The sequence below is a fragment of the Propithecus coquereli genome, unplaced genomic scaffold (genome assembly GCF_000956105.1).
Source record: "Propithecus coquereli isolate 6110/MARCELLA unplaced genomic scaffold, Pcoq_1.0 Scaffold419, whole genome shotgun sequence".
In the NCBI taxonomy this organism is placed as follows: Eukaryota; Metazoa; Chordata; class Mammalia; order Primates; family Indriidae; genus Propithecus; species Propithecus coquereli.
This window is the reverse complement of record NW_012149941.1, coordinates 1,130,464-1,145,701: the sequence shown is the minus strand read 5'-3', so window position 1 is coordinate 1,145,701 and position 15,238 is coordinate 1,130,464. Positions and strand designations below refer to the sequence as shown.

At 48.9% G+C, this 15,238-nt stretch overlaps 1 protein-coding gene across 1 annotated transcript in view; it reads left to right on the top strand.

Annotated features, from left to right (window-relative positions):
• GALNT10 (polypeptide N-acetylgalactosaminyltransferase 10) overlaps positions 1–11,436 on the top strand; it is a 194,249-nt gene extending 182,813 nt beyond the window's left edge. Inside the window, exons 9-12 of the mRNA XM_012653183.1 lie at positions 3,118–3,339; positions 6,070–6,186; positions 8,677–8,826; positions 9,684–11,436. Coding sequence (XP_012508637.1) covers positions 3,118–3,339; positions 6,070–6,186; positions 8,677–8,826; positions 9,684–9,842 — 648 coding nt within the window. The 3' untranslated portion in view covers positions 9,843–11,436. The remainder of the gene's footprint in view (positions 1–3,117; positions 3,340–6,069; positions 6,187–8,676; positions 8,827–9,683) is intronic.
• The last annotated feature ends 3,802 nt before the right edge of the window (positions 11,437–15,238 follow it).

Here is a 15,238-nt window from a genome sequence, read left to right as displayed (position 1 = left end):
GTGAAACAAGAAGTCGTTAAGTAACTAGAGCCAGAGTTCAAACCCTGGCACATAGCACTTGTTCCTTAAATAGTGACTGCTGTGGTTAGTTATCAGTATTGGTATCAGCACCAATATTAACAATTAAGACTACAAAGTGTATTTCACTGTCTCATCTGAATTCTGTGTTTAGGCATTTCAGCTTCTTTTTTAGCTGTCTGTGCTGAACCAGTATCCTGTGTTAGATTACCAGTGGTAATCTAGGTGGTGCCCCATGCCTTCATCGAAGCTTCTTCCCCCTGAGTCCTGGGACTGTCAGGTCTGATTACGCATAGGTTCGCAGAACACCTGAATCAAGCAGTGGCCTTTTATTACAATATCTAACTACCCTTATTTAGTTGCAAATCATATTTAAAATGTTTGCTCGGTGTTTTAACAATGAAATCCTAAGGCTTCCAGAGCACTGCCTCCTGGATCATCGTTTTGATTGATCCGAGGGGAGATGCTCTAATTAATAATAGACCTAAGTGAGCCACGTGAATAGGAACACTGAAGTTGTGCAGATTCCAGAAGGACAAACAACCGGACAGCCATGAGGTAGCAGCAATTCAGGAAGGACACACTTTCCACCAGCTTGCCTGCCTCAAGAACAAGTAGACACTCTTATTTTATTTTACTTTTTACTAAAATTGCTAAAATCTTTCTTATCTCTGACTCTGGCAAAAGTGATCCTCCCACCTCGGCCTCCCAGAGTGCTAGGATTACAGTCGTGAGCCACCACACCCGGCCCAGCCTTGCTTTTTGGTTGGAGTGAACCTACAATCATTCCTTATTATCCCTGTGGCTTGAGCCGGTTAGACAGGGAGCCAAAGGACCCAGGTAGGCATACTGGGAAAAGGAGAGGAAACACTGTGTTTTAGAGTGTTCAGATACACAGGCTCTGTTAGGCCTTCCACTTCCTCGGGGCACAGTTTTTTTTTGTTTGTTTGTTTGTTTGTTTGTTTTTTGAGACAAAGTCTCACTGTGTTGCCCGGGCTACAGTGAGTGCCGTGGCGTTAGCCTAGCTCACAGCAACCTCAAACTCCTGGGCTCAAGCGATCCTACTGCCTAAGCCTCCCAAGTAGCTGGGACTACAGACATGCGCCACCATGCCTGGCTAATTTTTTTTATATAGTTTTAGTTGTCTGATTAATTTCTTTCTATTTTTAGTAGAGACAGGGTCTCGCTCTTGCTCAGGCTGGTCTCGAACTCCTGACCGCCCGCCTCGGCCTCCCAGAGTGCTGGGATTACAGGCGTGAGCCACCGCGCCCGGCCGGGGCACAGTTTTAAATTAAGCACAGCCTTTGCACTGCAGGGGCCTGGTGGGAAGAGCAGTGTTCCTGAGCGGTTTTCTAGCCCACTGTGGACTCTTCAGCACTCAGGAAGAGTTGGGTAGCAGCAAGCAAATTCAGTAGTTTCCTGGTCCCAAACTCAAAGCCAGCAAAATTGGGGAGCTGGTGAATTTGTCTCCAGTGCAGGGGGGCCCCCCTCATGTTGGTTCCCTTCCCCCTCACTCGGGAGCCAGCAAACTGTTTGTGTACGACCCCTGAGCTAAGAATAGTTTTTATCATACAATTTTAAATCTTTGCGGGGGATGAGGCGGGGAGGGAATCCAAAGAAGAAGATTTTGTGACACATGAACATCAAATTTCAGTGTCCGTGAGTGTGACTGGAACCCAGCCTCACTATTTATATGGCGTGCATGGCTGCTTTCTAGCTACATCAGCGTTGAGAGCATATGGTCTGCAAAGGCTGAGTAGTCACTAGCTGCCTCTTCACAGAAAACATGTAAACATTTGCTAGCCCTGCCTTACCTTCTGCTCCTACAGCGGCCCTTCCCACTGAGGTGCAAATGGATGATAACAGCTAAAAGTGCTAACCCCCCTTCACCCTCCAAATCAGAGAGGAAAATTTGATCGCAATAGGGAAAAAACCTCATGATAGAGGTAAAGCCTGAAGAGTTCAATGTGGGGATGGCGGGTAGTGTTCCTGGCAACATCCAGGGATTGAAGGACGATGTTCTGGAGCTGGAATTTCCCCTAACGCTCAAGTTGAGCCCTCAGGTGTCAGCTGGCAGAGGGTCTCACTGCGTAGTCTCCACGCTGCAGATGGAATGAGAAATCTTCACCACGATTACGTATAAGAATTCACTCTTCCCCAAGTTTGCTCACGAACAGGATGTTTCATCATCTGCCGCCTCTGCTTGCCAATAATGTGGTTGTCTTTTTCCTTTTTATTTTACTGATTATCCTTGTGCATCATAATAAAAGTAGCAGGAACCTTTATACCTCAAAGGATTATTAGAAATTCCAGCTGCTGGTGGAATTATACGTTTTGCTTGCAAATTATAATTTGTTTTTAACACCCAACTTGATCAGAACTCTTTTAGGGAAAATCACAGAAAGCCGTGTCAAACTGGCTTAAGCAAAGTACAGGCTCCTGTAAATGGAAAGTCCTGGGATAGCTCTGGCTTCAGACACAGCTGGATGCCAGGGCTGAAAGGAGGAATGTATTCCTGGATCTAGCCCTGAGCTCTGCTTCATTGTGGGTTGATTTCATCCTTGGACAGGCTTTCCCCATGTGGTGGCCATCTGGCCCAGCAGCTGCGGCTGGCATCTTACCCAGTAATCCAAGCAGAAACAGAGCAACTCTTCCCAATCGGTCCAGCAAAAATCCCAAGGCTAATGCCTAGTGGCTGTGACTGGCATGGCTTAGGTCACATGTCCGCTGCTGGCCAGTCCCAGTGTCCCACGGTGTCTTTATTCACATTATCGGGGCTGGGTCATGTACCTTTTACGTGAACTGACAGGGAGACAGGTGTGGCTCCCCAGGGGGAAATTAGTGGGAGGCTTTCACTAGAAAGGGATGGAAGATGGGCAGACAAAACAACAGCAGACTGTTTTTCAACTCTAAGTTGTAAAGTTCTTAAAACATACATGAATAATAAATAGAAATATAGGAGGCCTAAAAACATGGCAGGACTAGGATTTTTGATGCAACGTAAAATGAGAAAGGTGGACCTCGACCTGCCAGGACCCTTTGCACCCCACACTCTGGGAGAGACTGACCCTTCTCTCCACCCTCGTCTGCCCCCTCCAGAACCTCAAGCGAGTGGCGGAAGTGTGGATGGACGAGTATGCTGAGTACATTTACCAGCGCCGGCCCGAGTACCGCCACCTCTCCGCTGGGGACGTAGCCGCCCAGAAAAGGCTCCGCAGCTCCCTCAATTGCAAGAGTTTCAAGTGGTTTATGACCAAGATCGCCTGGGACCTACCCAAGTTCTACCCACCCGTGGAACCTCCAGCCGCAGCTTGGGGGGAGGTGAGTCTGCGGGGCAAGGCAGCCCCCTTTGTGAGGCCCCGTGCTAATGGCAAACGCGGACCCCTTGTTCACAAGGCGAGAAGAAAGTGCCCTGAAAGGTATGAATATGAAACGGTTTTCTTTCTTTCCCAGTCTCTCTCTAGCCTTGTCTTGGTGGTTTTTTATTTGCTATTTGGTGTTTTAAGTATAGAAAAATTAAAACTTTAAATTATTAGCATGAATTTTCACCTCTCATCTTTATATTATGCAGTGCTGGTTTTAAATGCAAATTAACGGCACGTAGCTCATGTTCAGAATAGGTGGAGTGACATGATCTGTATTTCATATTTCATGCATGTATAGGTATTAATATTTCTCACCAGAACAGTGGAAACACTGCACAAAACTAACTCAGCTGTTTTTATTTCGCTTCTTGATGATGTGTATTTCTGCCAACACTCTCTACTACCTTCCATTCACCGATGAGAAAGGAAGGGCCGAAAGGAAAAGGAAGTAAGGGCTGCCCTGTCCTTCCCTTTCCTGCATAAATGCTCGGCTAACACAGGGCAGAAAAGCCAATAAGAAAGGCTATGACAGGTCATTCCTGTGTCTTAGGATGTCATTGCCCTTCTTAGTGCACCCAAAGAAAGTTCTGGTTTGAAGGGAAAGTGTGGCCTCCCAGACCTGCCAATGCCGTAACACGCTTCCCTCGTACACGCTGGGGGTCTCTGTGCCCCTGGGGCATCGCAGTGCTCCGTGCCAAGGGGACAGAAGGGAGCAGCACACACCCCCTCTGCTCACACGCATGCTCCGTTGTCCCAGTGGAGCTGACTTAACAAAACACAGTTCCCGGATAAAATGTTTAAGAGTTTGGAGACAGCGACAGTGAGGCTTGAAACCAAGCCAGGCCCTCCTGAGCACATGTCGCAGCCCATGAAGCCCCTGCAGGCGCAGGCAGATCCGGCTCCCCCGGTGGATGCCACCGTCGGTCCTGGGTCTCCGCGCTGACGGGACCTACCCATTTATAGATGGATGTGGTGGGGCTTGGGGAGGAGCAGCGTAGGAGTTGGGTTTCCATCAGAAGCCCAATTTAAAGTAAAAAAGGGGGAATTTATTGCCTCACATAGGAGCCGGGCATAGCTGTGGCTTCAGACAGCCTGGCCCCAGGGGCTCAAGTGTTATCAGTCCTTTTGTTCTTTCCCTTTTGTGTTGGCCTCATGCTGAAGGTAGCAAGATGGCTTCTAGAAGCTTCAGGGTGACAAACCCCCAGCTTGGCCAACCCAGCAGAAAGAATGTGCCTCTTTCCCAATGCAGCCAGCAAAGGCACAGGAATCGAGTCTTATTCTTGGATCCTGCACCCATCACTGTGGCCATCGGGGAGGGGGGAAAGCAAGGGCAGGATGGATGCTCCGATTGGCTGCAGGGCGGGCGAGGAACAGGAGCCCCGTGGAAATTCAGGGTGTTGTCACCGGAGGAAGGAGAGAGGAACACCAGATGTGACCTGCTCAGATTCACAGAGCAAATCAGAGAGACCTTGCCTGACTCAGCTCTCTGGCGAGCCCCACCCAGCGCCACCACCAGTGTCTAGAAGAGGTGACGTGTTAACATCCCTCATGAAGCTCTTCACTTCGCTATGTTTATTGACTTCTTCCCCTGAGCTAGTTCAAGTCCCCCGAGAAGCAGGTGCCACAGTGGGATTAGATGTGCAACAGATCTGTCGCTGAGACGCCTGAGAGGGAAGATCAGGGGGTCAGGGGATACTGGGAGAGCTGCGAGGCCACGAGCCTGGCCTGCCCTCTGCGAAGGGTCAAGGGAAGGACGGAGGGCTGCGGCAGGAAGAGTCCTGCCCGTATTAGGCTCCAAGGTTAATGAAGAGTCCCCAGGCCAAGTCACCAGTCAGAGGAGTCCGGCATCTTTCAGGAACGGGCCAGCCGTGGTATCCAGTAACTGGCTGGGAGCTGCCCCAGGCAGACACGGGTTTGGATTCAGAACACAGCAGTGAGACTGTTCAACTCCCTGCAACACCACGTCCCCCCGCCCCTCAGACAGAACAGGAGTGATATCTGTAAGACAGGAACTATATGATGGACATCAAGCACCTAGCTCAGTGGCCCGCCCATAGTAAGTGCCCAATCAGTGTTTGTCACCTAAGCAGGTGAGCAGCCTCGGGCTTCAGACTCCCAACCCAGTGCTCTCCCACTACACACACCATCTTCATGGTTGAAGGGTAGGAGACCACCATTGTCCTTTGCATCTCAGTGGGTTTGGCAGGGATTCCTGCCACCTCTTGCCATTCACCTACCCTAAAAGGCAGAGAGAGTCTAAGACCCACAGCAAAGATTTCATGTCCTTTTCTAGGGGGTTCAAAGTATGGCTCCTGGACCACCTGCACCTGGGTCACCTGGAATGGGGGCAAAATTCAATTCCTGGGCCTTTTGGATCAAGTTGTCTGGGAATGGGGCCGGGGAGTTCTCCTTTAACAACTCCTCGCCTCCAGTCCCCCACCGCTAACCCCTGACTTTGCAAGCTCTTAACACAGCAGTGTTTGGAGGATCACTGTCTGCGGACTAAGTATTCCTTTATGGAGAGGCTCGAGGCACTTCCAGCAGCCCAGGGCAAGCTCTGTCAAGACGATTCAGAGCTTAGTCAGTCTAATGTCTCTGCCTTGGTTCCTCCCTCCCACCCCAGCAGGGGCCCAGTGGGTCCCTCGAGGTGCCTCACTGGTCCACGCCTTCCCTCTCTCCCTCCCAGATCCGCAATGTGGGCACGGGACTGTGTGCAGACACGAAGCACGGGGCTCTGGGCTCCCCGCTGAGGCTGGAGAGCTGCGTCCGGGGCCGCGGGGAGGCTGCCTGGAACAACGTGCAGGTAAGGGCCGCGCCTCAGGGACCGGCAGGGTCTCAGGGCCATCTGCAGCCTGGAGCGCTGGCATGCTCAGGGCTGGGAGGGAGAGGTGTGGATCAGTAATGAGACACAAAAAGTCAGCCCAGGGGAGGAGCAGTAAGAAGTTCCTCAACACCTTGGAAAGGGGATTCCTTCACATTGCAATAAAACCATTAGTCTGGACTGTTTTGGTTACAAATGATGGACACCAGCCGAAACGGCCACCAAAAAGAGGATTATTGGCTCATGTCACTGAAAAGCCTTGATGATGTCGTCTGGGTCTCCCCAGAGTCTGCTTCCCTCTCTGGGCTTCCTTCTCACGAGGTTCTGCCACGTGGTGGGGGATGTGACCATCCTCGGCAAAGCCCTGGGGCCCTCACACACGCACTTCCCGAGCTGATCACACAGCAGGGAGGAAGTCATCATACTCATGGCCCCGGGTCATATGTACATTCGTGGGACCTGGGGGTAGGGCAGGTAGGATTCAGAGGGCAGGCCAACCTTGCAACGGCATCCAGCTTTCTGTGGGCTCCTCCTCCAAGGCATAACCCCCCTGGTAAATAACCAAGCGTCCACGGATTCTCAGTCTGAGGATATGTTTTTATAGTTTCCTTACTGTGGATTTTCTGGCATTTTGGAAGTTTACACTGACATAAACCTTTGATGAGGGTGCTCTGCATGAATGACTTACGTGCTAGGGACAGGCAGAGGATTGCTTGAGCCTAGGAGTTTGAGGTTGCAGTGAGACCAGCTTGAGCAAGAGCAAGACCCCCTCTCTACAGAAAATAGAAAAGTTAGCTGGGCATGGTGGCACTCACCTGTAGTCCCAGCTACTCGGGAGGCTGAGGCAGGAGGATCGCTCAAGCCCAGGAGTTTGAGGTTGCTGTGAGCTATGATGACAACACTGCACTCTAGCCTGGGCAACCAAGTGAGACCCTGTCTCAAAAAAAAAAAAAGTTTTTAGAAGAAAACATAGGCAAAGATGTTTGTGAGCTTGGATTAAGCAAATGATTTCTTAGATAAAACACTAAAAACCCAATCCATGAAAGAAAAATATTGATGAATTAGACTTCTTCAAAATGAAAAACTTCTGGTCTTTAAAAGATACTGTTGAGAAAATAAAAAGGCAAGCCACAGACTGGGAGAAAATGTTTGTAAAGTATGTGTCTGATAAAGGACTTGTATCTAGAATATAGAAAAACTTTCAAAACTCAATAATTTAAAAAAAAAATTTTAAAGGCAAAAGGTTTGTCCAGATACTTTAGCAAAGAAGGTAGGTATATCAATGGCAAATAAACATTTAAAATGCTTAACTTCATTAGTTATTAGACAAATGGAAATTACAATTACAGTGAAATAACCACCACACACCTATTAAAAAGACTGACCACACCAAAGCTGGCCAGGATGTGGGGAACTGGAACTACACACTGCAGGTGGAAATGAGAATGGTACAGCCACTTTGGAAAACAGTTTGGCGGTTTCGTAGTAAGGCAACCATTGATCTTTCATATGAGCCAGCTGTTCCGCTCCTAGATATTTATCCGAGAGAAAAGAAAACGTAGGTCCATACAAAGACTTGTCCACACATGTCCATAAGCTTTATTTGTAATAGCCCAAAACTGGAAACAACCCAAATGTCCCAGAGCAGGTGAATGGAGTCCCAATTCAGCAGTAACAAGTGAACTCTCGGTAAATGCTGTTATAACATGGGTGAATCGCAACAAAATCATGTTGAGTGAAAGAAACCAGACAAAAGAGAATACTGCTGTATGATTCCTTTTACATAAAATTCTAGAAAATTGCAAACTAATCTCTAGCAACAGAAAGCACATCAGTGGCTGCCTTGGAGTAGAGGGACCAGTAGGAAGAGATTACAAAGGATCATGGAGATACTTTGTGGGGTGATGGGCATGTTCATTACCTTGATTGATGATGGTGTCACAGGCCTATCCACGCCAAAATGTATCAAATTGTACACTTTAAATGTGTGCAATTTATTGTACACCAATTATTCTTCGGTAAAGCTGCTGGGAAGGAAAAAAAAAAGTTTATCAACCAAATGCAACATGTGGACCCGGTTAGGATTCTGATTCAAACAAACTAACTGTGAAGAGAAATGGATAAGGCATTTCGAGAACACCTGAACTCTGGATATTTGATGACATGGAGAACTTTGTGGTAACTTTTAATTGTTACAGTAACACTTACTGAAGTATCTATACCTGACGTGATAGGATATCTGGGATTTGCTTCAAAATAATGTCGGGGTGTGGATAGTGAAGGGGGTAGAGCTATAAAAAGATTGGCTGTGAGTTGGTAACTTTTGAAGCCAAGTGATTAGAATAAGAGGCACCGTCAATACAGTATTTTTTGGACCTCTGTGTTTAAAGTGTTCCATAATTTAAAAAAAAAATGGAGGAAAAAATGGGGAACAGCTTTGCTGTCCCTATCGTGATGTCTCTATGTGCACAGGTGTTCACCTTCACCTGGAGGGAGGACATCCGGCCTGGAGACCCCCAGCACACCAAGAAGTTCTGCTTTGACGCCGTCTCCCACACCAGCCCGGTCACGCTCTACGACTGTCACAGCATGAAGGGCAACCAGCTGTGGAAATACCGCAAAGTAAGACGGGACACTGGCGGGAGCAGGGAAACCCGCTTGATTTCTTTTTTTCTTTTTTTTTTTTTTTTTTTTGAGACAGAGTCTCACTCTTTTGCCCGGGCTAGAGTGAGTGCCGTGGCGTCAGCCTAGCTCACAGCAACCTCAAACTCCTTGGGCTCAAGCGATCCTCCTGCCTCAGCCTCCCGAGTAGCTGGGACTACAGGCATGTGCCACCATGCCTGGCTAATTTTTTCTGTATGTTTTTAGTTGTCCGATTAATTTCTTTCTAATTTTATTAGAGACGAGGTCTTGCTCTTGCTCAGGCTGGTCTCGAACTCCTGAGCTCAAACAATCCGCCCGCCTCGGCCTCCCAGAGAGCTAGGGTTACAGGCGTGAGCCACCGCACCCGGCTCTGATTTCTTTTTTTTAAGCGATGCGGGGCCTCACTCCTTCTCCCAGCGGAGCCCACCCGCCCATTCATTTGTTCCACAGACGTGCCATGCCCGATGTCCCAGTCATTCAAGAGAAGTCAGAAATCCAGACTTTTATGTGAAATCTCCAAATCTTAGACATTGGCAACTGAGTCCACTTAAAAAGAAAAGCACACACACATACCATAAAGACCGAGGAAATTTGACTGGAGGCGGGCAATGTCTGGGGCCCAGGCCTGGGAGAGGCATGTGTCACTCCTGTCCACGTGCCAGCGGGCAGCCCCAGTCACGTAGAAACACCAGCTGCCAGGGGGGCTGGACAGCATCTGGCTGCGTGCTCAGGTCTGGGGCAGCTAGCCAGTCACTTCCCTGCTGCTGCCATGCTGCTGCCGTTTGACTGGTCCCGTCCCCAGTGCTGCCCAGCTGATCACTTCCCTGTTTTTATAGGACAAGACCCTGTACCACCCCGTCAGTGGCAGCTGCGTGGACTGCAGTGAAAGTGACCACAGGATCTTCATGAACGCCTGCAACCCCTCCTCTCTCACCCAGCAGTGGCTGTTTGAACACACCAACTCAACAGTCTTGGAAAAATTCAATAGAAACTGAGCCTCATGTCCCCTTGGTAGGCCCAGCGGGTCCCGTCCGGCACTCACTGCTGCCTTCCTCTCCCGAGGCGGGCAAGGCCTGTGTGGGCAGCTTGTGTAAAAGGCGCCAGCCACGCGGTTCGGGGTGAGCTGGAGCAAGGGGTCTGCCTGGTCCTCGAGCCCCTGAGTTGTGGGGACGGTGTGGAGAGCAGACCCCACAAGAGGCCCTGCAGAGAGCAGAGCCTGCTGTAGTCCTGCTGGCAGCCTTTTCAACTTTGTCACCAGGTCCCCTGGAGCATCATTTGGGAGAATAATAGCAGGGTAGCTCTAGGCCACCCAAAAGTGAGTCCTGCAAGGTTGCCCAGCCATCAGGTCATTCTCCCATGTGACGGTGCTTTAGAAAGAAAGGCAAAATTTGCCTGTTTGGGGCAGCTTTTAGCACCAACGCCGCCATCTACAGCAGAAGGGAAAGAAGTCCCCCCGGGCCTTTAGTTTCTGCTGTCTTGGGGGTGACCGCAGCTACTGCCCAGCTTCTGTTTTCAGTCACTGCCCCAGATGATTGAGTCAAAGGCCATACCCGGGGTCCTCAGAGTGTTCGGTACTGAATGCTGCCAGCTGCCAGGTCAGAGAGGAACCCCTCTGACATTCCTTTGCAGCCGTGGGCATCCAGGATAGCTCTCCCTGCTCTCTGGGTATTTGAAATGCCCGTTTTAGTGCTCTCCAGACACAAGGACAGCCCAGCCACCAGCTTTTCAGGGCTGTGTTGCAGATGGCCTTGAGCCCATGGAAAAGGCCAAGTAGAAGACCTCCAAACTAGAAATGCCGGCTCAACTTCCCTCGTCCCTGCTTCCATTTCCCTCTCTCGCTCCCAAGCAATTACCTGCCTCGCGAGAAGAAGAGAGGGGCCACGAGGTGCTCACCCCACAGCGTCTGGAGGCCTCCAGGATCAACTGTGGGCAAGATGCCTAGCCTCTGACCTCATCGTGGTTCTAGTTCTCACCCAGAACTCCAGAATTCTTGAAGGACTCTGTAATTCATCGTAAACTAGAATGCGACATAGGATTCTGGTATTCCAGCATCTGACATGGATTTCTAGAATGCTGTGATTAAAGCAGCCAGCCAGGTATGGTACAACCAAGGCAGCCCCTCCCCACCCCGCCCAGCCTAGAGACAATCCACGAAATCCAAAGTTGGTGGTGTGTCGGGGGTGCGGGGAGCAGGGAGCCCTGTGTCCATCAGCTCATACCAGAGGCTTTGGTACCATGTGGTCCTCAGCAAAGACCTGAAGCCAGGGAACCTTCCACCATCATCACAGCTGCAGTCTCATTTGCAATAGAGAAAAGAACCTGATGTGCCATGGCCAGACCTACACCCAGCTTCATGCCAGCCCTTGGTGTTTACCTTCTGCTTTGTTAATTACCCGTCAGGCTCCCAGAGGGCTTCCAGACTAACAGGAAGCATTTCTGTAACCAACCCGCCACCCACTGATTCAGAAATGGAAATCACATTCCACAACCTATGGCTTCCACCAGCTAGCCGAGGAAATACTTGAACTCAGCATTCCAATTAAAGTTGGGTCTCTTGATTGTGTCATTTACCAATTAAATAACTGAGACATAAGTCTGGGAAGAGAGCCACAAATCTGCCTTTGAGATGCTGGCGGATCTCAAGGCCATCAATTATCGGGGGGAGGAGGGAGGGATAAACACTCCCAGCCATCGCCACCCGGAGCGAACGTGTGTAGCTGGCAAAGGATCACGTCTTCTTCTGCCCCAGCACAAGCCCTGCTCTGGCCACCTGTCCATGAGAGAGGCGGCCCCCGCGCTTGCAAAGCTTGCTTGCTCATCCCTGTTGTCCTTTTCCGAACGAGTGCTATATCTTTAGAAGTGGCCCTCTACAGAAAGGAGCCAAAAGATGAGGCCCCTTCTAGAATCTAGGATAACAAGAGTGTTGGCAGTTTGGGGAGTTAAAATTAAGATTTACCATCAGAGAGCAATGCAGCATCATTAAAATAAAAACTGTGCCTTTTAAAAAGAAAAATGCAAATGTACAGCAAATCCCTAAACTTGAACCATTTCCTAGTGCCTTGCTAGACAAACATAAAGGGGCAGGGTTGGGGGGAGGGCAACATTTTTGGTGGTGTGTGCGGTTCCTGTTGGTTGAGTGTGTGTTTCTTAATGTCTAATTTCAAGCAGGAGACGGTGGGCCTCTAGGCAAGATCTGACACTGAGACGCCCCCCAGAGGCCAGAGTTGCTCCCGTCAGTGCAAGTCATGCTCCAGATGAAAAAGGCAGCTGAGCCCCTAGTGTAGCCCTTGGTCTAGAAGGGCCTCTGCAGCCCCTGAGAGAAGGCCTTGCATTACCTCACTGGGTCCTGTTCGGGGGCCATGCCTGTGGTCCCCATCCCAACCCCCACACAGAGTGCTTGTCCTGGGATTCAGGGGTGCAGAGCACTGGCTGGGCTTCCGAATAGTCCCACTCCAGGTGGGTGACAGTGTTATCAGCAAGGCCAGGGTTCCTGCGGAAAGCAGGAGCAGCTGCGAGCTGTCCTCAGCCTTCCCTTTCCCACCCTGTGGCTCTCCTTTCCAGTCTGGTTTCACACCCTGAACAGGGACGACATGTCCTGCGAGCACTGTGGCATTAGCAATCGCTGAGCCCGCATCAACAGGTCCCGGGACTTGTCGAAGTGTGTAATAGGGGAAGGGAGGACAGCACTGCACTGGCTCAATTTCACTGACCAACTGCCTAATTGCTCTTACTAAGCCACTCATTGTTTTGGCCTTGTTTTTGAAAAGCACCTGTCTCCAGGATTCAGGTTTCGGCTCACATCCTCAGCTGATACTCAATAAAACTCAGCCAGGAGCCGATGGGGATGCCAACAGCCAGGTGATGGGTGAGGATGTGGCCTCTTTTCCTCTCACGCCTTTATTCAAGGATGCGGTCACAAAAAAAGGTGTAGCTAGAAAGGATAGCGACCCTGTGGTCCACCAGCAGCCTTTCAGAAGGGGGACTGTGGAAACAATTTGGAGTGCAAAGAGTGTCTTTGCTGTAAGTACGAGGTCTCTGCTGTAAGTACGTGGCTAAATATGCAGGCGCATGCGTGGAAAGCCATCCCATTTTCTGCTTCCAGTTGGAGCCTTCAACTTTGAAAACAGTCCAGGAACTGTTGATTCTTCCCTTTAGGAAAAAAATAGCTGAGAGGCAGAGGACGGTTCATCTGCAGAAGGGATCTGATTGCGGGGGAGGGTGACATTAGGTCCAGGGGAGAAAGAGCAGTTTTTGCTGAAGATGTAGCATATGGATTTCCAAACTCTACCTTACAGTCATTTTTCAAACCTCCAACCTATTGAATTTCTTTTTCTCCTTAAGAAACAGGCGATGTCTTTGAAAAGCGCTCCATATTTCTCTCTGAGCAGCTCCATTTTTCTAGTCTCTGGATTCTCAGAAGAGTGAGTGGCAAAGCACTTTACAGTAGGAACTGAGAAATCCAGATTCCTTGCTTCAGCGATACCTAGATTGTACAGATTGGGTAATCTTTTATAATTCCTAGGAGGCGATGCATTTTTAATGTTTTCTGAAGATTTGTAAGTGTGGGTAAGGGTCAAGTTCTATTCTGGAAGTCTTTATTGCTTTCAACTAATAGAAAGAGCCAAGTAATACTTTAGTTCAAACTTGATCTCGAGCCAAGGCCCATTGCCACCTCTCGGGTAGGTGCTGGACCTACATACCAAGTGACAAGGCCATCTTAACATCTGCTTCCAAAATGGCTTTGATTCAGCTGTGCCAGACAACAGAGTCAGGCCCCGGCTCTGTTAATGGCTTGAAGACTAGGATCCCACAGAGTGTGCAGGTAGGGAATATTTGGGAAGTCAGACTGGGACTCTATAGAGAAAGTTCAAGATCACCAAACTCTTCTCCTGCCTGGAAAAGTGAGCCTTTGTGAAGAACTGACTTGCCATGTACAATTGTGATTGTGATTGTTGAGTAAACCTCCAGAATTTCTCTAAAGTAGTCTCTGGCTTATTCCTTCTCATGTGTCATTCTCCTTCCCGTAATTCCCCACATATTCACTGAGCACCCACTCAGCACCCAGGCACTCTCCTGGGTACTAAACAAATTCCCAACAACCATCTTCCTAGATGGGAAGGCAGACCTAAGACAACTTAGATGATTTTAGATGCAAATAGGGCTATGAAAGATATAAAACAATTATATTTTAGAAAGTGGGGTGGGGTCTACATTGGCCAGAATGGTCAGAGAATGCATCTCTGTGAGAGCTGAAAGACATGAGGGAGTGTGAACTAAGAAGTGATGTCAGGGAAGAGTTCCAGGAAGAGAGAACAGCTAGTGCAAAGGCCCTGTGGTAGGAAGGAGTCTGTTGGAGAGGCAGAAGGAGGTGAGCTCGAAGGGTTAGGTGGGCTAGCTTGAAAAGGCTCTTAAAGAGGAACGGAGGATTTTAGGCAGGCAGTGACCATCTGAAATGAGTGTAATTCATTTCTGATGCTCACCCATCAGCCACAAGTACTTGCTTGCCAAAGCATTTTGATGCTGTTGGGTATTAGGTTCATGTAATACCATGTGATGGAAAGAGCACTGACTGGCCCAGCTCTGAAAAAAAAAAATCCTAAGTGAAATCTGTGCAAATGCTGCCTCCAACTAAGCCTCAGTTTTCCACAGTAAAATGGCAAGTTTTTGGATGACGCTTCCAGCACCACCCATGCATGGCCATACGGTTGAGCCTTGGCGGGGAGGCTGCAGGTGACCATTAGCAAAAGCTGCCCCCTGGTGCTGTCACTGAGGGCCCAGAGGGTGCTGTGGACTATGGCCCGGAGAAGGCTGAATCTGGGACATGTGGCAGGTTTGAGCCCTAGAATGAGAAAGTCTTCTTAAAAGTCCTCAGTGCCTCAGAATACTGTTCCATATTCTTAATTTTGCATATAAAACTGAGACCCAGAGAAGCCCCTGACCCAATGGTCAGTGACACAGTGCAGGTTTTTAGTATCCCTACTCCCATATTATTCTCACACAATATCACCTTAACAGCTTTGTAGACATGTGAGGAGATTCCATTTTAAAGCCCTTTGTACCTGTTGTCCCCCAGACTCTCAGAAGAATTCCATGAAGTAGGCAAGATAAAAATATTAGCTATTCATTCAGTAAAAATGTATCAAGTACCTACTATATTGCAGGCAGTCTTCTAGAAATTAAAACATTGTGCAAGGATGAGCCAAAAGAGCCACACTCTCTGCCCTCATGGCACTTATGATCTAGATAAAGATTAGAGTAGAACTCAGTTAAAGGGATCAGAAAAAAAATAGAAAAAAATCAATGAAACCAAGAGTTTGTTCTTTGAACAGATCTACAAAATAGACAAACTTTCAGCTAGACTGTGACCAAGAAAAAATAAGTTGTATTTTTT